At 41.0% G+C, this 24,718-nt stretch overlaps 1 protein-coding gene across 5 annotated transcripts in view; it reads right to left on the minus strand.

Annotated features, from left to right (window-relative positions):
* The window catches only part of tsnare1 (T-SNARE Domain Containing 1), a 225,413-nt gene that overhangs the window by 135,539 nt on the left and 65,156 nt on the right, over nt 1–24,718 (minus strand). For all 5 annotated transcript variants that reach the window (XM_028581222.1, XM_028581219.1, XM_028581223.1 and 2 more), the window contains exons 3-7: nt 17,504–17,581; nt 16,150–16,219; nt 1,460–1,550; nt 1,278–1,352; nt 1,043–1,099 (exon numbers count right to left, since the gene is read on the minus strand). In XM_028581222.1, coding sequence (XP_028437023.1) covers nt 1,043–1,099; nt 1,278–1,352; nt 1,460–1,550; nt 16,150–16,219; nt 17,504–17,581 — 371 coding nt within the window. The remainder of the gene's footprint in view (nt 1–1,042; nt 1,100–1,277; nt 1,353–1,459; nt 1,551–16,149; nt 16,220–17,503; nt 17,582–24,718) is intronic.

A 24,718-nucleotide genomic window follows, 5' to 3' on the forward strand; every position in this document is an offset into this window, starting at 1 on the left:
ACTTTGTTCTCTCCCACCCAGCGCCGTACCCTGGAAATCCAGAGTTCTCGCGAGAGCACAATTTGAATTTGCTCAGCGAGTCACTCTGGCATTCAGTAATGATGCTCATTAACTATGACCTTGTAGCCGAGCTGCACCAATCACATCGGTGTATCTGATATAGGCGGGCCAGAGGCGAGCTAAACAGATGATGACAGCACTGCGACGTCCAAGTCATTAGTAAACATTGCAAGATGGTTACGGATGAACACCAGTTGTTTGAAACGGCTTTGGCCACTAGAATGAACAAGTTAGACTTTGGACTCTTTTATCTAAAAGAGGAACAGAAGACAGCGCTCGAATCATTCCTTTGCAAGAAGGACGTTTTTGCTGTTTTGCCAACCGGATATGGCAAGAGTTTAATCTACCAGTTAGCTCCGCTGGTAGCTAAGCGCATGGGGCTTTGGGTGTATTGTTGTGATTGGTCGTAGTGTTATCCAATTGCGTGCAGTGAGATTTTCAAATGCATGCTTGGCAACGCCCCTTTTGCCCTATTTGTATTGTTTTACTACTTACACAATTATTTCAATTATATATTATTATTATTTACAATACACAGGATGTTTTTTGTTCACTTTTTTAGGAGGGGAAGACCCTCACATGGGGTGGGTCCTGACTAGTGATGATCAAATGAAGCTTTGCGAACCATCTTTATTTTCTGAGCTCACTAGATGGTGCTCTCGGTTCAAAGAAAAAGGTTAAAGGAATGGCAATTCAGTGTGTTTTCAACCCTTTGTTGAACAGAGAGCGACAGTGGTTTGAGAAACTTCATTTGACCGTCACTAGTCCTGACCCCGCCTGACCCACACGATTTCTGCCTATGTAGCATAAGAGTTGGAGGTGTTGAAGTCCACCGTAATATACTCTAACAGAGTGGAAGAGACTAGACGCAGCTTCAAAGGAGTGGTGCAATTGAGCCCAAAAAAATGGCATCTCATCACCCTGCTCTTTTTTGAATGACAGTGAAACAAAGCGCAGTTTATCAACCTGCATAGCAGCTCACCTTATTCTTGTCTGTTTGCGCTGGAGGGAGCAAGGCCCTTGAACGCTCTGCAATTTTCTGAAAAAGGAGGAAATAAAGAGACAGGGTGAAAGACAGTTTTGCTTGTATATGTACCACTTTCTGTCAATGGAGCAGCTCCATATATAGTTATTGTATTACTGTTATTACAAGGAATTCATTGGCAAATGAGTGCATTTATAAAAGCAAATGAAGATATGCTATATGTGGAGGATACCTTCTGCAGATCTCCATAGCGCTGCACAGACTCTGAGAGTTCAGTCTTTAGTCTGGTCAGGTGCAGACGGTCTTGCTGTGCAACAACACAAGATTAGCCTCAATTAACTCAAAGGTTGTTTAATCCACTGTTTGGTCGTCAAAAATGACAGTGAATTAGGGAAGAAGTTGAGCATGAAATACCCGTGAAGAGCCACTGATTATATCAGAGAGCTGTTTGATGAGTTGGCTTGTGCTGGTGATGACTTTGTTGGTTTGCTGCTGAATGGAGTGTCTGGTGAAAGAGAGAGAGAGAGAGAGAGAGAGAGAATTCACTGAATTACTTTACACTAAATGGCACTTGCCAATATGCCAATAATTGTATAAAAAAGTTGCCAACAGCTACTTAGTAATACTTTACTTATATTTTATACATTATACCTAAGAATAGTCTATATTGACAATGTTTAATTTCCAGGATTGTTCCGGTGCCGCCAGAGGTTCCGCCGGATGTCTCTCACTTTTGGCTGGATGTCCAGTACCTTCCTCTTTCTTTGTGTTGGCATTCTAAACTCTTTTGGATTTCTGAGGACTATGGTTAACTGCTCCTCAGATCTCTGCAGGGTAAATCCAGACAGCTAGCTAGACTATCTGTCCAATCTGAGTTTTCTGTTGCACAACTAAAACAACCTTTGAACATACACGTTCCACCAAAACAAGTTCCTCCCCGAAGCTGTTTTGCAGCGGCACCGTGGCTCCGTCCAGCGCTTGGCACCACCCAAGACAATTGTGATTGGTTTAAAGAAATGCCAATAAACCAGAGCATGCTTTTTCTCCTATCCCAGAATGCTGTGTGGACTAGCCAGACTTTCCTTTGCAGCGCTGTGGAGGAAGGTCTGGTAATGCGAGACTAACCTAGGAGTGACCATTTTCAAGTCGGGAAGGACAAACTGTCAGTGGATTGACATCAGGGATTTAAGACCATTATGGATGGTAAAATTCCCAATTGAAATTCTGAAAAACCTGTTTAGAGAAAATAATTCCGTCTAAAACTGTTAACAAGGCATTTAGACTCATATTGAACATTCAACACTTGTTTTTCTTTAACACATCACCCTGCCAATGGGCTAGCATAGTTTTGAATGTTACCACTGCAGTATCCCTTTGGAATCTTCTAGCCTTTAAAACAGCACAACAGCTTTCAAATCCAGTGGGCTACTTATTATTTGATTGTACGGGTAAAAATAGTTTTTTGTGCCACTTTTTTTTTTTTAACCATTTGAGCGGTTTACTGTAGGTGTCCACCGACAAGAACTTCTCTTCTGCAGTTAAAATGTTACCTCAATTTTTGTTGTTACTTTTGTATTTGCAACCAAGCTGTGTGTATGCACATCCCACTACAGACTTAAAAAAAAAGTAGAATTTCTCAGTACTGTATATATTCATGCACAACAAAAAACAAGCTATGGAAGAGGATTAGGGCCACATGTGAAAAATTTATTTGAGTTCTGAGTTTAAAGCCAGAATTCTGAGAATAAAGTCAGAATTCTCAAAAAGACTTTATTCTCAGAATTCTGACTTCATTCTCAGAATAAATGACTTTAAACTCAGTACTCAAATACATTCTGGCCCTTTTCCTCTTCCGTAGAAACCTTCTCCTAATTGGAAATGGAAAAACTTTTGCTACTTTCATGATAAATGAGCAGGTTTAAAGCTTTGATTGGGCAACTTCATGTCTAATTTGGCAAGACTTTGTACAGCCACAATGTATCCATACTCCTACAAGATAAAGATCTGTACTGTACAGGAACATATAACTTACTGGACTAAAAAACATTTAGCTGTGTATAAATGTATCTTTTAGGAGAAAGGGTTGCTTATTGGACCAGAACGCAATGTAGTTGCAGCCTCAAGTTACAACCTGCAGTTGTATTATGAGAAAGCCCAACTATTTCAGGTACCAATATACTCCATCAGAACTGATTGATTGATCCCCCTATCCATTCTGACATGGTATTGTGTTCAACCATTTCAGCAACTTTCAGAATGCGACAATATGACTTTCGCAGCCACAATATCATGTCTCCCCCCTCTCTATGATGGCCAACTTGTCATCCTGCCTTCCAGTGTGGCTATAAACGCCAAACTATTTATTTTCGAACTTAACCTTGACTTTTAGTTAGACATAAAGCTTGCTTAATACCCCTAATTGGATCTTTACCCTTTCACGCATAGTGGTCACTACAGAGGACAGCTATTCAAACGCCATTTCCGTGCATATGCATGGGTTTTGATAGTTTAATCGCACATCAGCCACCACAGTGGACACTGGTCTGTCATTCTATACACTGCCAACCACTGGCCAGGTGCTGGAAGTGCCACACAAATTTTACAAATCCAAGCTGGCCAACGTAGCAAACCATTTATTTAAAGGTGCTCCAAGCGATGTCACACGTGTTTTAGGCTATAACATTTTTTGTCACATACAGCAAACATCTCCTCACTATCCGCTAGCTGCCTCACCCCTGAACACACTGTACAAAAACAAGGTCTCTGTAGAAAAAACGCAAACGGCAACAAAATCAACCTGCACCACATAACATAACAAACAATCTTACAGCGTTCCAGCCAATAACCGACTAGAAGGATTTGTGGGTGGGGGGGTTAGTGCGCGGAAGCACGCAAGTGAGGGAGAGGGGACGGGATGAGGAGGAGGGAGGGACGAGCTAGCCTCGTTTTGTTTGAAAATACTTCGAACGTCAACAAGAAGTGCCGTCACCCAACATCGCTTAGAGCACCTTTAAACTGAAACGGGGGTGCGTTGAACACCCTGTTGTGTGCGCAAGCGCACTGCCTTTTTCTTCCCACAAGTTAACATACACGTCACTACTGACTGGTTATCACTTTTGACACAGCCACTAAACGAGAGACACGCCCACCAAACGAGAGAAAACATAACTCAAAGCCCACCATTTTACACCGTTCCGAGGAAAAATGTCGTTCAACAATCCTGCCAATCCTTCTATAGTAAGAGAACATTGCAAGTAAAAAAATGTTTTAACATCAAGTAACAACTAAGGAGTAATACAGTTGTGAAATTTTCCAAATGATTAATCATCTGTCCTCTAAATTGGATGTCATGCGTTGCCAGCTATGTTTCAACTACAATTCATACTATTACAGTGAATTTGTTTTCATGAAAATAATTTATCTGCAGTAACAGAAAATCAATTACTTTATGTTATTGGAATGTAACTTGTCGTTTCTGTAACAAAAACGTTTTTGCATTGCATTGAATGGTATTAGGACATGTTATATGTGAAAACATTACTTTAACACCATTATAAAGATATTATTTTATAGTTTTCACATAATATATCATTGTATTCATTGGTTTGTTAAATACATATTTCAAATTTTCAATATCTTAAATAAATGTAGTCCACCTGAGTGGACATGTTTAAACAAAATGAAGTTCAACACAACATAAAAACGCTTAGGGGAAAATAATCCTGACTGAGGTTTTTATAATTCATGCCTGAACGTGTTAAGAAATCACTGGAAAAGCTGCTTTTCCACAAAGCAAATTGCAAACTTAATAAAAAAAAAAAAAAAAACTCTTGAACTAACCCTTGCAGGACTTGCTGAGCTAGCTCACTTTCAGATACAGTATGTATGGTTGAGATTGCATTTGACCAGAAGAGTGACTGAGATCGAACAGTGTAACGCAGACAAATCCTCTCTGCACCTTCACATTTTTACAGGGAAGCTTTGGCAGGGGGGAAAGGTTAAAGGTGCAGCCATATTCATGACTCTCCAGCACGTCCGCTGGAAGACCGGGTTAAGTCAGTTAATAAATATCAATGTTGTCCAGGTCATCCTGGGCTTAACCCCCCCTCGTCAGCAGCCTTGCTTCCCCCAGAGGCCAACTCACATCCTCCAGACTTGACACTATATCGGGCTGCCCCACAGAGATAGGCAGCTACAGAAACACATCTCTGACCTGTAGATGGTGGCAGGACGAGCAGATGCACCATAGTACATTGCAGCTAGAAGGAGCATGTAACTATAACTCTGTGTCAAATTATCACAATGAGAAAATACCTGAAAAACATCTCCCATCACATCTTTGCAGAGCAGGGTTAAAGAGAGTTGAGGGGTCAGGGAGTTAGACAGGGTGGAAGTTAATTGTGTTGCGAGAAATAAAATTGTACTGTAAGGAAATAATTAAATTGGACTGCAGCCAGAGAAGAAGTTTTACACTTATAATGTAATCAGGATCTAAGGCCTTACATGGCCAGAATGCTGTCTTATAGCGTTGCTGTAAAGAATGAGTAAATCTGTATATGCTTGAGATCACTTGGTATGATAATATAAATTGAATATTCCAAAGAATGGAGTATTGTTTAGCAGTATAGTGTATGAGCGATAATATAAAAAAGTTTCCTCTTACTTACATGGCTAACTTGTCCAAGGCTAAGTACTATATAAATATGATTAGCCATTACAGTATATATATGCCTTATGATTAGGAATGCATTCTGCATTTGACACACGCTGGTCTCAGCCACAATATGGGTGCACACACACACACACACACACACACACACACACACACACACACACACACACACACACACACACACACACACACACACACAACAACACAACAGTAAGATTAACAATTGCTAAACCTAAGCCTAGACCTCAGATGAGTCGTCGTTTAGCTGTCGAGCTAAACTATGACTCATCATATGTCTTCATAACATATTTTGATATCCTATTTAACTTATGCTCCATCATGTTACCCACCAAAATTACACAGCAGAGTATAGCCTGTAAGGCTGGCACTCTGAATTAGGGATCTGGAGGAATGACAAATAAAAGTCTGTATGAATGGGCATTTTCAATGCACAATGGAAAAGAGGAGAGTTTTATTTTAGGAACACAATTTCATGCATCAAACAATCTACAACATGCAAATAGTTGCCCTCGCAAATAACAGAACCCCACTCACCAATAAGTGATAAACATGTTGCCCTGGTCTGATTGCTGCAAACCATTTACAGGGGCACTCAAAATTATAATAATGGTTAAAATATTTGGAGCAGAGGCCGGGATACAACTTTACTACCTAGCATAAATCAAGCTCCAAAAACACTGGATCCTAAAATTCCCCATGATACAACTCAGCAGCATTTTTCATTTTAGCCACCTTCTGTTAAATGAATATATGCTTTCAAAGACTTTAGATTTCTAAATGTTTTTTAGAGCCAAATCAAATGTATTAGGTTCACTATTATCTTCTCGCTAGTTGACTTGGTTCCAGGCTTAGAACTGTTCATATATGTGTTTTCTGAAACATCAATGGAACTATTGAATGGGGAAAATCACTTCAGGAAACAGAGACATTCAAAAGTTGAGCTCTATAACGTTACTGTAATACTTACTGTAAAACTTCTCACTGTATCTTAATCATGGCTTAATGTTGGAGCTAGACCAAAGGTGAAGGGGTTAACAAGTGTTGGTGCAGGTATACCAAATTGTGTAGCCAGTAGGTTTTGATATACTATGTACAGAATTATGACAGACTGACCAAATAACCAACCATCATTGCTTTTTTGGGGGGAAATTCAGTTAATGCCTACCATACACAAGAAGACTCTGAAAAGACGAAAGTCTGACACCATCTCACATCTAAAGACAATCATCTCACAGCTAACGTTAAAGACTGTCATAATATGTAAAGACTGGGGATCTTGCAGGGTCATACATTGCAACACTACAACTAGATCCGTTTTGAAAAATTTAACCAAGCTAGCTAGCTACTCCTAGAGTTAGCTGGTAACTTAAGAGAAAGTTTGCAGATTTTCTGTTCAGCCGTACATGCAGATCAATGTCTCCAGTACCCAGAGGTCTGTGTTGATCTGCCGGTAAAACTCCTGTTGGATGACGCGCTTCAGAAGGGTTGAAAATCTGCAACTTTCTCTCTTTAGCATTTAGCTTAGCACGGCACCATAGCAACCATGAACAACACTTGCTCCAGCCATTTGCTGGTTCCTGTTTGGTGCTGGAGGGAGAGCACCATAGAATGGACCAACAGATCCCTTTGCTCTGGACGGAGACCAGTGAAGGCTATTAAAAGCACTTTTCCGGTGATCTCTTGCTTTACTGCGCAGCCTCCAACTGAGAGAGACAACGTAAATGTGACGTAAAATGTCTTCTGGTAGCTGTGCCAAGAGAAATCTGAATCATTCCCAAACAGAGACGGAGAGCGTAGGTATATGTAAGGAGATAACATTGGCACAGGATAATTATTGCTAACTAAAATGCTAGTTAACAATAGTAATTAAACTTAAACAGCTAATGTAAGTTGAATCTGCCTGCGAGCTTCTCCTGTACTATACGGTAATTCCTCTACTATGTGACACAATCGTTAGCCTATTTTTACAAAAACGTCTGCTACGGAACCATAACGTGAGGTACAAGGTAATGGAGCCTTTTATACATTGTCGTGTTTCTTTAGAAATAAACAATGGACAAATAGTCTTTAAACGCTTCAGATGTAAAGTTATTCTCTGTCAAGTGACGTCAAAATGAATGCTAGTGGAATGCTAACGGGAAGTGATCTCTTTGTAGCATCAAAATGGCACCATAGGAGGTTCGAGTTCTGAAGCGAAGCTTACCCCCTTGGAGAGCACCCATTGGTTGTTGACAATGGTCACATGATATAACTTCACTACCAAGACTTAAAACTTACAATAATATCAAACCCGTTTGATTTTGTCGAAACGTCAAGGCGGGAAAAGACTGACTGAGTTTTATGACCACCTTACACCAAATGATTGAGACGACTGGAGCGCGCCCCAACTCTAGAAAGACTCATGATTTCATTCTGATATTGGAAATTAGTCTGCGACAGTGGTGATCTAAGGTAGGCATAAAAAGGTGCAGTTGTCATCTGAGGCCAATTTCTGCTCACTGACAATACTTTTAAGTGACTCAATCAACAGCAACTTTCTATAACAGATGGACAATTGTATTCATTTGACAGGTAGAAGTAGAGGCACGTATAAGGAATCCTTTAAAACTTGCAGTCTAAAAAATACAATCGGAGCTGTGCTTGAGTGCTGATGAGCTCTGATGGATTATCTATGAGTCAGTGGATGCCCTGCCCACCACTGCTACGCTGTTACCAAACAATCAGCTCGCCCACTACGGAGGACCCCCAAGAAGACCTATGCAGTGTAGCTACACAGTGATACATCTGTTAGTCACACTCTTCCCCCACAACAAGCTCGAGAGCCAGGCAGCGAGAAACAGCATGCAAAAGATTGGAATTTCTCACACTGTGAATTTCAATCAGTCACCTCTGTTGTGTGTTTCTCCTGCCTGCTTGGTGTTTGGTATTCCTTTGAGGTCTGGCTGGCCCTAGTGGAGGATAACCGAGTAGTCTGGGAGCAGCTGGCTGCAGGGGGAGGTGTGAAGGAGGGAGGGGGTAGGGTGTGGGGGGTGCTGTTCTGACTGCAATCATAGTTTGAGGGCTTACAGGATAGAGTGGCGCTTATACTACGCTCTGATAAGGATTAAACCACCAACTGTAGTTGCTGCTGACCTGTCGCTAGCTCAGATGACAAAGCAGAACATTTGTAAAACTCAGCACCGACTGAAGTCCAAAATGCACCGGTGCGCTATGATGTTACCTTGTTCACACTGACCACATGGGGAAGAGAGCGTAGTAGCTGCTCCGGTCCTCCATCAGGGTCTACACAGGATGTCTTCAACCGCAGTATTGATATGGGCTCAGATGTGTTGACAGCCCGACACAATCACTGTACTGACTAGTTTTGGGTTAGGTCAGGGGTCTACAACCCTAGGCATGTCTGCCACCATTGGCACGAGATAGCCCAAACAATGGCACACTAGCAATAAGTGTGCAAGAGACTTTTTTGGAAATGTCCCAATCTGCATGCCAAAAGACCTCGTTCACAGCCATTGGCAGGAGCACTGCCTGGTATTTAGGGTAGTTTGATTGACTTTTTCCCATCTGCATTCCGTGAAGACCCACCTTACTAGGCTCTGATTGGCTAATACTCATTGCCTTCTTGACCTAATCAGTCCCTCCAGAAAAACGCAATCGCATAATTCAATGTATAATCAGCCAAAGTCAACCAAATAAATTGCCGATTTCCGCGCAAAATATTCGGGGCTTGCATGATTTCATAATCCCCGCATTTTTGTTGCAAAAAAGTCACATATATCTTAGCAGAAAGTTGAAAAATGTTGCGTTTACTTCACACAAGAGCAGCCATTTTCCCCTGTTGCCATAGCAACGTTATGAAGTGACGTAATTACGCGACGTGAACATCATCGTAAAGCAGGGTGTTGGGGGAATCACTTTTTTTTCTCTTTTTCATCAAACCGCAGTTTTTGCAAATTCCCGCAATTTTTGCAAATTCCCACAATTTCATTGCATAAAATTGAATAAATATCCCGCATATTCCATCGTATTTTTTAAGAAAACGTGCTGCATAATCAAGTATTTTGCCCGCAATAATCACAAAAAAAAACTCTGAGCAGGCGTGGTCGATCATGGCAGACTTAATTCTGCTAATATGGCACACTGATTAACAAGAACATTTTAAAATGGCACTTCATTTGAAAAAGGTTTGCCAACCCCTGGGTTAGATAAGTACTTGCAGTTTGAGCAAGGGTTGACATTAGTTTCATCTCTGTGCATTCAGTGGACTGGTCTGGGATGTGTTAGCTTGTTGTAAGGTCTGTGAGGAGGGGCTTACGTCTGGGTTATGCTATAAAGTAACTCGTTTTTACAACGTCATGTTTAACACCCTCGGAGGGCAAAAGTGCTGATGGCTTATGCTGTTCTGAACGGTCACACAGGAATGTGGAGTAATGTCATATAGAGGGGGGGAGACGTGGTAGTCCATAAATATGGAGGACACTGCAGACATTTTCTGAAAAATCTGCTCTTGAAAGGATTTAATATTGTTACACTAGATTGTACACACGAAAAGTGCCAGAAATAGTTACCTCCCTCTCAAAAAACAATTACTATTGTAGTGGAATAACCCTTTATTTGTAACACACTAATGCATCTAAATACCAATAGACCTGACGGCTTATTATGAAGTGAGAAACTCACAATCCTTCACTAATGGCTTTCCAATAAGCCATTTATAAATAAATGTCAATAAGTCATTACAAATCTTTCATTTTTAATGAATTGATCATATAGACTACTGTATATTTGAGCATATAATAATGGTACTCCTCAGTAGTTGTGTCCTTTTCAGTGACGATACAGATTTGTACTTTCTGAGCTTTCAACCACATCTCAGGTCAGCGGATGGAGATTGATTAGTTATAAGTTGTTATTTTGTAATCTAGTTAGAAAAGCCTGCAGTGCTATGACAGGACGGTCCACTACCAAGAGCAGCACTTTCCAAACTTTTATTTGAGTGCCAAAATTCTCTGAATTCTGAGGCACTGCAGGGTATGATCAAATATTTCCACAATAGATGAGAAAAAAAAAGTGTTGTCGCAATTGACACAGCATGTCAATTGCGTTTTGCTAAAAAGAATATACAGTATGTTTTGCAGTTATCTGACACTACTCCTGTCAGTGATGATGCAAAATGTGGATTTGTAAGAGTCTGAAATCTAATTTCAGTCTCAGTTATAGTGATGGGAATAATAGATAAAAGAAGGAATGGTTTCTAACACAGGTCTCATTAGCTGCTCCACCATGCACCTCACACCACCTAGTAACATGGTGAAAAAAAGCAGGACTACGATGATCCTCTGGCTCAAGCTATACCTCTGATCGTCAGGTGATAGCCAGGACACGAAAACACATGTAAGGGATAGACAGGGAAGAAGAAGACGGATCGCTGATGTGAACATTGACATTGAGATGCTGTTAAAAGCCTCTAGTCATAAGTAAGTGGACCTTTGAGCTTAGATTCTCTTCAAAAAATATTGTTCCCACAACAAGGAAATGCACTCAACATCTGTGTTAGGCCTCAAGGATACACTCAATGTATTTAGGTAAGAAAGAAGGTGAACGTATTCTCACTGAAGGCATCAAAACTATGAATGAACACATGTGGAATTATGTACTTAACAAAAAAATTTACATAATTCCATATGTGTTCATTCATAGTTCTGATGCCTTCAGTGAGAATCTACAATGTAAATAGTCATGAAAATAAAGAAAATGCATTGAATGAGAAGGTGTGTCCAAATTTTGGCCTGTACTGTACATTGATAGGGATGTATTTTAAATGCTTATTTAGATACTTTCAATGAGAGCAATAGGGAATTATTGTCCAATTCCCAGACCAAAGTCTGTACAATTATACCCATATGACCACACACAGCTGCAGTTATGAAATCCATCTGACATTTAAATGTGCATCTCCAACAGAATACACCTACTGTTCGTTCACACGTACACATGGCTGTATGAAAGTGGTGCTTTAACGTGGGTTTGAAAGGCAGAGTGATGTCTGCTTGTTGTGTAAGAGTGGAGGAGGATGAGGTGGAGAGGTGCATCTGAGTCTGAAAAGATGGCTGTGACATTTATACCTGTTTCCTGCATGTGCCCAGCCATGTTTGTGAGGAATGTTGATTTCTCTACTTTCTAGGAATGCACTAAGGTAAAGGTACTTTATTGTCACATAGACATAATGTAGCAGAATTCATTCTCTGCCTTTAACCCATCCCTCAAGGGAGCAGTGGGCAGCCATTTACAGCGCCTGGGGACCAACTCCAGATCTGAGCCAGTGCCTTGATCAAGGGCACTGACTGAAGAACCTATTACATGTTTTTTGATGGTGGGGGAAACCAGAGCACCCGGAGGAAACCAACACAAACATGGCGAGAACATACAGAAACACTGAAAGGCCTGGAACGACCTGGATTTGAACCCATAACCTTCTTGCTGCAAGGCCACAGTGCTAGCAATTGGGCCACCATGTTGCACAGTTGTCATATGATTACACAGTGCAGTGATTACCAGTTCTTTGAGGCCTCTAGTGTCGCACTGGGAAACGTATGGAAACGGTTGACTAGGTATGTTCTCTAAAGGAATCTCCAATTTGTGCCTATTGTGGCTGTATTAATTATGACAGGAGCAAAGCATGAATCAAGGTGACATTATAAGAGAACCACATGTCCTCTGGGTGTGGAGGGGCTGTCCTGGTTGACACGCCTCTTCAACATTGCGTGGAAGTCTGGGACGGTGCCAAAGGAGTGGCAGACTGGGGTGGTGGTTCCCCTTTTTAAAAAGGGGGACCAGAGGGTGTGTGCCAATTACAGGGGTATCACACTTCTCAGCCTCCCTGGTAAAGTCTACTCCAAGGTGCTGGAAAGGAGGGTTCGGCCGATAGTCGAACCTCGGGTTGAGGAGGAACAATGCGGATTCCGTCCTGGTCGTGGAACAACGGACCAGCTCTTCTCTCGCAAGGATCCTGGAGGGAGCCTGGGAGTATGCCCAACCGGGTCTACATGTGTTTTGTGGATTTGGAGAAGGCGTATGACCGGGTCCCCCGGGAGATACTGTGGGAGGTGCTGGGAGTATGGGGTGAGGGGGTCTCTACTCAGGGCCATCCAATCTCTGTATGACCAAAGTGAGAGCTGTGTCCGGGTTCTCGGTAGTAAGTCGGACTCGTTTCAGGTGAGGGTTGGCCTCCGCCAGGGCTGCGCTTTGTCACCAATCCTGTTTGTAATATTTATGGACAGGATATCGAGGCGAGTCGGGGTGGGGAGGGGTTGCAGTTTGGTGGGCTGGGGATCTCATCGCTGCTCTTTGCAGATGATGTGGTCCTGATGGCATCATCGGCCTGCGACCTTCAGCACTCACTGGATCGGTTCGCAACCGAGTGTGAAGCGGTTGGGATGAGGATCAGCACCTCTAAATCTGAGGCCATGGTTCTCAGCAGGAAACCGATGGAATGCCTTCTCCAGGTAGGGAATGAGTCCTTACCCCAAGTGAAGGAGTTCAAGTACCTTGGGGTTTTGTTCGCGAAAGTGAGGGGACAATGGAGCGGGAGATTGGTCGGAGAATCGGGCGCAGCGGGTGCGGTATTGCATTCAATCTATCGCACCGTTGTGGGACGAAAAGAGAGCTGAGCCAGAAGGCAAAGCTCTCGATCTACCGGTCAGTTTTCGTTCCTACCCTCACCTATGGTCATGAAGGCTGGGTCATGACCGAAAGAACGAGATCCAGGGTACAAGCGGCGAAATGGGTTTCCTCAGGAGGGTGGCTGGCGTCTCCCTTAGAGATAGGGTGAGAAGCTCAGTCATCCGTGAGGAGCTCGGAGTAGAGCCGCTGCTCCTTTGCGTCGAAAGGAGCCAGTTGAGGTGGTTCGGGCATCTGGTAAGGATGCCCCATGGGCGCCTCCCTAGGGAGGTGTTCCAGGCACGTCCAGCTGGGAGGAGGCCTCGGGGAAGACCCAGGACTAGGTGGAGGGATTATATCTCCAACCTGGCCTGGGAACGCCTCGGGATCCCCCAGTCGGAGCTGGTTAATGTTGCTCGGGAAAGGGAAGTTTGGGGTCCCCTGCTGGAGCTGCTCCCCCCGCGACCCGACACCGGATAAGCGGACGAAGATAGATGGACATGTCCTGGTAAGGAAGCCGTTTGGGGCAGTGGATGGGTCAAACAAACACAGGACTTTCACCCAGGAGACCGGGGCTCAAGTTTGTTTTTTTTACTTAAGGAATGTCATGTTCAGCATCACGTGCACAACCTTCACGAAGTGAAATAACGTTTAACCCAAACCCGGATCTGTTCTAAACTTAACTTATTAGTTTTTGTGCATAAACATAACTAATTGTTATGGGATTCAGAGAAGGCCGGACCCAAATGCAGAAGACAGCAGGCAGTGGTGAGCTTGAGGATTTAATACAAATAAATCCATACAAACAAAAAGAGTCCTGAATACAGCAGGCAAAAGTATTCCAAAATGTAGTGGAAGTCAAAAAACAGGAATCGCAAGAAACAGGAACACCGAGACAAAGGGGTAGACTACACACACACAATCCAATATAGAACAATGATTTTACACTAGACAAAGACAACACAGAGACTAACAAGGGTGAAAACAAGGAACAGGTGACACGAGAACTCAGGAATAAGTGAAACACATCAGGGTGGGGCAGACAATCCCAAAGGCAGGAAAACACAAGGCAGGAAGTAAAACAAGACATGACAAGGGAGAAAAACAGACTACAAAATAAAACAAGAAACCGAAACACATACACAACCATCACACTAAGTAGTTTTTGTGTCTATAGTTAACCAAATTGCCACCATGGAAAGTTTTTTTAACTTAACGAATGTCCCGTTCAGCGTCACGTTCGTAACTGGAAGTGAAGTAACTAATTTTAACCCAAACCATGATCTTTTTTTAAACTTAACTAGGTAGTTTTGGTGCCTAAGCATAACCAAACTACCATTTCACAACATCAAAACGGCGACCGACATTCTCTGGTTTAGATATGAGGTTGTATTTCCGCCACCGCTAGGGGCGCTACTTTATGATACGCTCCTGTGTGTGGTATTATAGGGAACAAACAACAGATATTGTAGTATGGTTTGGAGGACTTGTTGAATTATAATTATCATAAAGAGGTTGTTATAGAGTTACCTACTGAACCTTTAACATGTACTGTAAGCAGCATATTTGATCAAAAAATATCCATCATTCTAAGTAATTATTCAAAGTAATCTTAAGACAGAATAAGAGACTGCTATTTCACTTGTTTTAAAAAGACTCAATAGACAAATAAATTATTATTATATTAATTAAATAAATTATTGGTAAGATTGAGATTTTTGCAGTGTGAAAATGTTTTTATAAAATAATTTTCCTAATCAATTAAATGAGTAAAAAGTACAATATTTATTTATTACAATATTACAGTAGAGGGAAAATGTAGCCAAAAATTTAAATACTTAAGTTAAAGTGCTCATATTATGCTTTTTGGCTTTTCCCCTTTCCTTTATTCCTTTATACTCTGTTCACAAATTGATCACTTTGTAACACACATTATAATGCTCCCCTAGCTGCTAGCGTGGCACGCCCTCATACTCTGCTTCTGACTGGCTAGTAGTCCTTACCTAGCTACTGCGCATGTGCGACTCCCAACAAAGATGGAATAGAAGTGCGATGCCTCACTCTGTAGCTAAAACAGAGAGCTCAACATGCAGGGTGAAAAGAGGAGATGCAGCAATGTGCAGTACAACAAAATAATATGAGCACTTTAGGTTCACATACCTCAAAACTGTATTTAAGTGCGGTACGTTGTTACTTTCCACCATGTGAAAAAGAATAATTCAAGTAAGTATTTGCCACAGCATTTATGTTTTACTTGCTCTTGTTTAACTTTCCTTCTTCCTCTCGAGTCTGTTTGGCATTATGATGTGCTGTAGCATGCTGCGTCTGCAAAGAGGCGGTCAGTCAGTCGGGGGCGCTCTCCTCCAAACACAGCCCTGTGTCCTCTGCACACCAGTGAATGCCTAATGCGCTAACAAAGACAATGACACTCAGGGGGTGCCGGCCATTAATCTACTTAGACGTTTTGCCGTGTGCATTTCCACGATTACAGGGGCGGGTCAAATTCTATTAACCGTGAGATTTGAGGGTTTTCAGCAAGAAGACAGCCAGGCAGATGGCGGGTTACCATTCAAACCACGGGCACAAACAAGACTTGCTTTTATTTCACAAAACTCAAGAGTCTTGCTTCTTGCAGAGGAACGTGTGTGTGTGTGTGTGTGTGTGTGTGTGTGTGTGTGTGTGTGTGTGTGTGTGTGTGTGTGTGTGTGTGTGTGTGTGTGTGTGTGTGTGTGTGTGTGTGTGTGTTACTCACAGACTCTGTCGTAGCTCTGCTGTATCTCTAGATGTTCCCAGTGATTGAAGATTCTTCTCTAGTGTGACAACTGGAGGAGCAATACAAACAATGAGTGTGTATGAGACTCACTCATGCACGCATGCACGCACACACACACACACATTATATATCCCGAAAGCCTTCCATTCATTCTATAACCTTACACAAATTTAAGTCACGTGTCATCCTTTGTGAAAAGGATGAATAGAGGTAAAGAGAAAAGACAGACATGATGGGACACAAAAGACAGAGATAAGGTTTAGAACTGCTGAATATGTCCTAATCCATAAACAGATCTATATAATCCTGATTTAAACCTAGTACTAAAAAACGTTCAATAATATAAAATTGTTCTACCGCACTATAACTTTAAACAGAGTACTTCTTCTCATCTTAACCATATACCTATAACCATAGACCTAATTCTGCATTAGCACAATCATAACCATCAACCCAAAACCTAAACCAGATTTAACCCGGATGTAAAGAAATAACTACTTCTAATTAGGCCTGTAACAATTATTACATAATTATCTAACTGTCAATTATTTTACTTTGTTTAACCACAATTAATTGCTCACATTAGCTAAGTTGCTAAAGGGTGTGACTGTTGATTTTGTTTAGATATGCCAAATTAGAATTCTATAAGTATATGGTCATATGGACTGTTGAGCTAAAGCTATGCTAGTTGTTGGCACTTGGCCCTATACACGTTCATAGCAAGGGGGAGATACAGTTAGACATTCTTTTTTATGATAATAAAGAGGCATGGTTAACTTTATAGGCTGTAAACGTGTGTTACTACATTATCTGGGTCACATGACAATGATATATAACCAAAAGATTTATCCTGGAATTCACTCCAAACTTTAATTTGTCTGAAAAAGTAATAACTAAATAAATATTTTAAAATTTGACTGAAAGAGACAATTATATCGGTAATCGCAATTATTTCTGACACAATTAATTGTACAGCAAAATTTGGAATTGTTACAGCTCTACTTCTAATCTCATCCCAAAACTAAAGTTTTAATCCTTTTATAGCAAAATCCAAAACCCTAATCTACCTGAACTCTCACCTACTTTCATCCCTAAAGCCAGATCCAAATCTTAATAACTTTGAAGAGAGGAAGACCAAGGCCAATATGCCCCTGGAGCACAAGGACAAATGGACGCACGTACGCATGTAAGCGCGCGCACACAAACACACACACACACACACACACACACACACACACACACACACACACACACACACACACACACACACACACACACACACACACACACACACACACACACAGACAGTTTTAGAGATGAGTGATCTTTTTACCGTTGGCGTTGATCTGGAAGATATTGGAGGAGGTCTCCTGAAACACATCTTGCAGTTCTGAGGGGCTGACCTGTGTGGCTTTGGAGAAAACATGATATCAGCAAACACTTCTCGGCCCAGTGGAGCATGAAACTGAGAGCGGATCACACAGTAACGGCATGTGAGACAACTGCCTCAGCACTTTCTTTTATCGAAACAGTGGGTTTACATAGTAATTCCCACATGTGTTATGCCTGCATTAATTAGGGCTGTGATACATTTTGATAGTCATCAAATATAGATGAAAAGCTGAATATTGGTTTGTTTAAAGAATCTATGTTTGCTAAAGACAAAGAGCAGTGGACCGACAATATATGGGCTAAGCCAAAATTGCGTATTTTTATGATGATAAAACCTGAATATGGCACAGAGAATTATGTATATAATCTGTCTAAAAGGCAAAGATCTCTATGTGCTCAGTTGAGATCTGGCGTGTTACCTTTGACTATTGAAACAGGATGATATGTTGATGTAGAGGAGGAAAAAAAGGATCCGTCTCATATGATGTTTGAATGATAGAAAATAGAAAATGAGTTCCATTTAGTTTTCTACCATCCTTTTTATTGTGAGCGGCATAACTCTTTGTTTAGCAAGATAATAGCAGATATTGATTTGGTAAATATGGATGATGCTCAAAGATTGAGATGGCTGTTCACGTGAAACATATAAATATAAATTAGCCAGTTATGTATGTATGTATGTGTATGTATATATGTGTGTATATATATATATATATATATATATATATATATATATAATATTGTATTCATGTACAGTATTTCTCCAGATGATTTGTATTTGCGACCGGAAGATGTTTGTCAAATAAATTTGTGGTGTCTTGTAATCCCATGTGGGATGGGCCAAATGTTTGGCATGACACAGAAATAAAATTATACTAAACTAAACTAAACTATAGATTTTGATTTTGGCTCTTAACGATCACAAAAACAATATAATTGAGAAAAACAAATATTTTTTTTCCCAATTACATTTTTCAAGTAAGTGCTTATTATGTCTTGTGTTTTGAATGAAAGAAATAGATTTGTTCACATTTTTTGTTCACAAAATTCAACTCAATTGTTTTCTATTCATCCAATCTCTGGCAAGTGAGGTTTTGATAGTGGCAGCATGTAATTTAAGCAACACTGCTGCCATTATATCCTCTGTGGAGGAAAAACCTGGGCATGAGTGGCACCATTTTATTTGATATCTCAGTCATGGTGACTAGTGCTGCTCATTCAATATGCCCACATTTACATCAGACTGAGCTGAAAAGGGGACTTTTATAAAATAAATGTAAAGACTTGAAAGAACTGCCACATCTACATTAATTAGTGGTAGGAGATAATATAGTAGAAGAATTGACATTTACCGTAATTGTATTGAAATACTTTGCATCTTTATTATAACTAATACATGTGGAAATTGAATGGACATCAAAGGCTGCCGGAGCCTCTAATGCGGAATGTAACTGCCGTGATTATGATAGAGTGAATGGGGAAAATGGCATGGCACTAAGCCACAGCCTGGCAGCAGGAGTGGTGAGTCTACTGTACAAGTCATGTGGGCAGCACCATTTTCCTTTTTCAAACGCACATGTCATTGAAAATGACAGGGAGGGTTAATGGCCTGGAGCCATTACTGAGCGGGCTGAGATCAACATCACAACCTGTACAAGCTGCGCACACAAGCCATCTCACCCACCCTTTTGTCAAAAACTGCACCCGGAAATTACTGCAATTACTGCAGTTTTTTCAGACACGGCCTGTAAGGTTATAGATAAAATGTAAAGGTTGAAAAACCCCAAAAGTCTGTATTTCGGAGAGGTGGATTAAATATTGGCATGAAAAGAGAGACAGTGAAGGCAGAGACAAAGCAGAGCTGGACACTGAAACTGATATTCACAGCGCAGGCTGGAGGAAGAACTGAGATCTCCAATGTACATCACAAGTCATTAACTCTATTCACCGAGTTATACTGACAAATCGTCCAGGTAATAACATGATTGCATGCGGTCAGTCGAGCAGCATTACAAGATTGTGATACATTTGGAAATGGGTAATTTTTCAACTGGGAGACCTTTAGTGCATTTTTTATGTTATCTCAGCACACACACATCTTTAACACACACTTTGTCCACCTTTCATTTAGCGTGATGGATGGATATCCAGTGTGCATGCTACAGCGGAAGTGGCCTGGCACATTACAGGACCAACGTATATTTTTTTTGCATATATGTTCAGTACTAGGGTCCCATACTCCTACTCAGCACAAACCAATGGATATAAAAATATATATTCAACACATCACAACACTAAGTCTCCCTTTTCCATGAAGTAACTGTATCTGTACAGCATATCTATATGTCTCTGAATATATTGCAGATACTGGGTGAGGGTTAACTGGCTAATTTCATGACAGACCATAATGGAATGTTAATAATATATACCTTTTTGTGTGGGTTCAAGCTGTTAGCTACACTTTCTGTGTATGGTTTGGGGCTGCGTATGTGTGTGTACTTGCTATAGAGATGGAGAGTGATGGCGAGTTAATGGCCCATCAGCGTGAACATAGGAATACAGACAGACTCGGACTTGGGCGGCTGTACCCCTGAAGAGTCTGGCGGTTCTAGCGTTATAAAGTTGAACCAGGCCAAGTGTGAAAAAAATCCTTAAATTTAGCATCTTGCAAAGAAGAAGATGAAGACATACTTCAAAAATACATTACGTTATGTCTCATATTTAGTCTAGTATCAATGACGTTTCATTTCTGGTATTGTTCAGGTGCCGCCAGAAATTCCACTGGATGTCTCTCATTTCATGAAATATTGTGTGGACTAGCCAGACCTTCCTCCTCAGTGCTTTGGAGATAGGTCTGGAAATGCGAGACTATTACACATAGGTCTGAAACACACACACACACACACACACACACATGCACAAACAGGGCTTTATACTGTACATGCACAAATGGAGCACCAGTCCACACTCCATCTCAACCCAAGTCCCTACAGACTGAGCTACTGTTGCCCCTAAATGGTATCTGGAGAATATTGTCAATCAAGTTCCTTTTTTCAGTCAAATGTTTCTGAATAACCCGTTCTCACTCCCAACTCGTATAATGAGAACAGCTTATGGATCTAAAAGTTATCATCACTTAAATCATAAAGAAGTTTGTAGATTGTGTGCAAGATTGAAACTGCAGGCTAGTAAATGCTCGGTATTTGGTTCACTTCCTATATTTTGGTCGGATCACGTTCTCACCTAAAGTGAACCAAACTCTAGAGCACTTGGAAGCGAACCGAGACCCCTGTTTTTAAGCGGACCAGAGTTTGTTTGGTCCGCATCAGAGTTTAAATGAGCTTTCACATCAGCCCAAACGAACCGGACTATCCGACCAAACGCTCCATAGTTGGTTTTGAACAGACCAAACAAGGTGAAAGCAACCATAGTGTTGGCTCTGATCCAAAAGCGACACGGAGTTGCGGAGGTGCTGTGTGGGTCTGGCCTAGGCAGTGTGGAGGTAGTGCTGGTGCCGGGGCTAGATACTCGCCAGAACTGGCTGATGGCTGTCGTTTGCTGGAGACCGTTCACAGCAGTTAGATGTTGCTCACTTTTTGCATGAGACTCCAGCGCTCGTACACCCAACATTCCCAAAGGCACAGTCACATCTCCAGTGATCTCTTGCAGTGCTACGATACTTCTACTCTTACCCACTCTTGCCTTCTTCACAGAATACACTTTCGGAAAACTTTACTAAAAAGTTAGTATGTGAAATATCTATGGAAAATGTATCTCGTCAACTGCTGTGCTTGTTTGATAAAAGAGTAGGAGAAAAATGCATTAGTTAAAACCAAACGTATTTACAATCTACTGACTTTATGTCTAACTTTAACCAAATATACCCTGTTTTACCTTTTATCCTTTTGTCAAATGTGTGAAAACTGTGTGCCCAGTTCATGTTATTGTTGCACAATCCTTTCACAAGGGAGTAACATCATTTTCACATTAGAGCCTACAACAAATAATCTGCAATTATGATTTCATGCTCATTTCACAAACTGCACTGACGCTTTGTTCTCTGGTATGTTGAGGGATCCATGTGTTCCATCCGTGTTTGGTAAATGGTTTGGCTTGTTTCAGTAGCTTTTAACACTTTAAACTTCTCCCTCACATTAACATGTCACTCAGCATCAGCTTGCCACTTCAAAGCTCTGCTGATATGCACAGCCTTTACAAAATCACTCTTGGATACATTCTGTCTCTCTGTGGTTTAAGCAATGTGTCTGATTCAGTCATAACTTAGATTTTGTCCTATATTATATCCATGCAGAGGAATTTCTGAAATGCTTATGAAGGGTGTAAGAAATGATATAATAAAACGTTATGACCAAGAGTAATAACAGCTCTTTGTCCCTGTAGTTAGTAGACATCACAGAATGCTAAATTCTAATGCCAACATCCTACCATGCTTAAGCGGGATATATGGCTCCATGCAGAGCTTTCGCTGTAGCCTACGTAAGTGGCCTGAAGTTGTGCGTTGGTGTGTGCGTCCATCACTTTAAGAGAACAGCATGTGTGTCGGCATGTGTGTGTGTGTGTGTGTGGAGAGTGTGATAGAGCGAGTGAGAGAGTGACAGTGATAAGCTTCGGAGCGAGTACAGACTCTTGAGGCATAGTGGGAAAAACAAAGTGCTGTGCTTTCTGACAACGGTGGGAAATCGTTAGCAGGAAAAGTTAACCCTCTCCTTCATTTCATGTTGTTTATGGAGACGGAGAATCCGCAAATGAGTCGGGGGGGAAATGCGATGCTACCACGACGTGTAGTTACATTTCTTTTAAAAGGTTCACATCAGGCTACGCCGTAGGGTTTGGCATAGGGTCCGTATCTCCACATACCTACGTACGTATCCACGGCATCCATTTAACACAGAAGCATACATTGGACTATACAAATACAATGTATCTCCACGTATCTACGTAGGTATCCACGGCGTCCATTTAACGCAGAAGCATAAATTGGACTTAACAAATACAATGTATCTCCACGTACCTACGTACGTATCCACATGCTGATGTTTAGCAGGTATAGTGTCCCCTTTCGGTCGATAACACAACAGCTTGGGGATGAAGAACTTTCTCAAAATGCCCGTCAAAGCCATTAGACCATTGCAGGCACGGGAAGACCTGCCTTCTCTCCTCAGTCTTTCTGCACTTTACCTAACTTAACCTGACTACAACAGAACGTGTGCCTATCAGGCCTAAGTATCTGGGAAATATGTTTTAATTTATTTTTAAGATGTTTTTTTAAACTACAGTTACACTTGGGCAGCTCGGTTGGAAACTTAGCCATAGCGTAACTTCAAAACTCAAGTTAGCTTTTAGCACTACCTTAATGTAGGGCCCTAAGGAATCTTTGTTTAGCTTTTCTTTTTTCTCAATTTTGCAATTCTGTCCATGATTCTGTTATTATCACAGAAAAGATTTGGCTCTACATTAATGCTGCCATCAGTCTGTGACTGGTCCGAGCCGGGCCCTTGTCAAAAAAGACACTTGCCACCGGGCTTAAAATCTTTTCTGGGGGACACCCTGGACTTAAACTCCTAAATCACCTGGGTGCTGTATTTGCGGCGACAAACTGGTATAATAACTTTTATGACATCTCAATGACAATTTCAAATGATTCCCCTTCACTTGAGGTCAAGTGAATTATTCATGACACTGTTTTACAAGCATTTGACAGTGTGATCAAAATTCATGACACAAGTCCAAATTGTTTCACTTTACTTGAGGTCAAGGAAAAATATCCATAACACAATCATGAAGTTCTCATGACAGCCAATGTAGAAACCAATCACTTATGACAGTTTAATGTAATGTTAACAACTAAAGCTAAAAAGTTTCTTTAAGTTTGATAATTAGGCCTGCCATAACATATTTGACAGGTTATGTTGTCTTGCTTATTGTCAACATGTCATAACAAAGATATTGACAGGTCATGTTGTTTTGCTTAATGTCAAGTTGTCATAACACAAACATCGTAAACAGTGCTAACTTTGCGCAGTAATGAAAACAGTCATACAGATTCATAAACAGTGTCATGACATGGTTATGACAGTGTCATGTCAGTTTTATGCACACCCCTTCAAATAAAGTGCTACCAAAATAATAACCATCATTATTTTGTAAAGATGTATCAAATCAGTTGATTAATGTTCGATTTCACTTTTTTTGATTTTTCAGATCTTTTTAGTTTCCACTTGTCATTCAGAATCATGGAAATGCAGAGACAATATTTGCTTTGCTTGATATGTTCTTTATGGGATTACATTTTCAGTATTTGTTCTACATACAGTATCGTAGATGTCAAAATAAGAGACTAGTGGGTTACACTTTACTTGAAGGTATCTACATAAGAGTGACATGACACTGTCATGAATGTGTCATAAACATTATAAACAAGTCAAACGTTTGACATAACACTTCTTTTAGTAAGTGTCATTTGGTTTTTGTCATGACAAGTTAGAGTTAGGGTTATAGTTAGGGTTAGGGTTCATGTGTCATGACTGTGTCATGACAGTGTCATGTGTTCATGACAGTGTCATGTCACTCTTATGTAGATACCTTCAAGTAAAGTATTACCGACTAGTGTCTGAAGGGGAATGAGGGAAAATAAAGTTTTAAGGCACTTTGCATATTCCCAGTTGCTAATGATGAACTCCAGTGAGCTGATTGTAGCTAGATGATGATCACTTTGGCAGTGTGGTTGATTAGCTTTTTCTCCTTTTTAAGCATTGAATAATCAATACCAAGTGCCCCTATTTCTCCAACTGTAATGAGTGTGAGTCCTGAGCATGCCAGGGATAAATTACCATCATGCCTTCACGGAGTAGCTTGTCGATAGCACAAATGTGGTATCTGCAACATGTTCAATTATACTCTCAAATCAGAGAGGGACTTAATCAAGAGCTCCTGTCTCATTATGCCTGAGGTCAGCAGCTGTCTCTATTCAGTGATGAGGGACAGATTTTGCTCTTCCCAAAAATCTGCAATTTAGCCAATGAACAGCTGACTGGGGGAACGAGAACCTGGCCTGATCCCAAATGCCGGCTCTGCAGGTGGAGCTGAGGAGGTTTGGTTTTTGTTCTCAGTAGTTTTTGACCAATACACATATCCA

The sequence above is a fragment of the Perca flavescens genome, chromosome 6, assembly GCF_004354835.1.
Source record: "Perca flavescens isolate YP-PL-M2 chromosome 6, PFLA_1.0, whole genome shotgun sequence".
NCBI classification, from domain to species: Eukaryota; Metazoa; Chordata; class Actinopteri; order Perciformes; family Percidae; genus Perca; species Perca flavescens.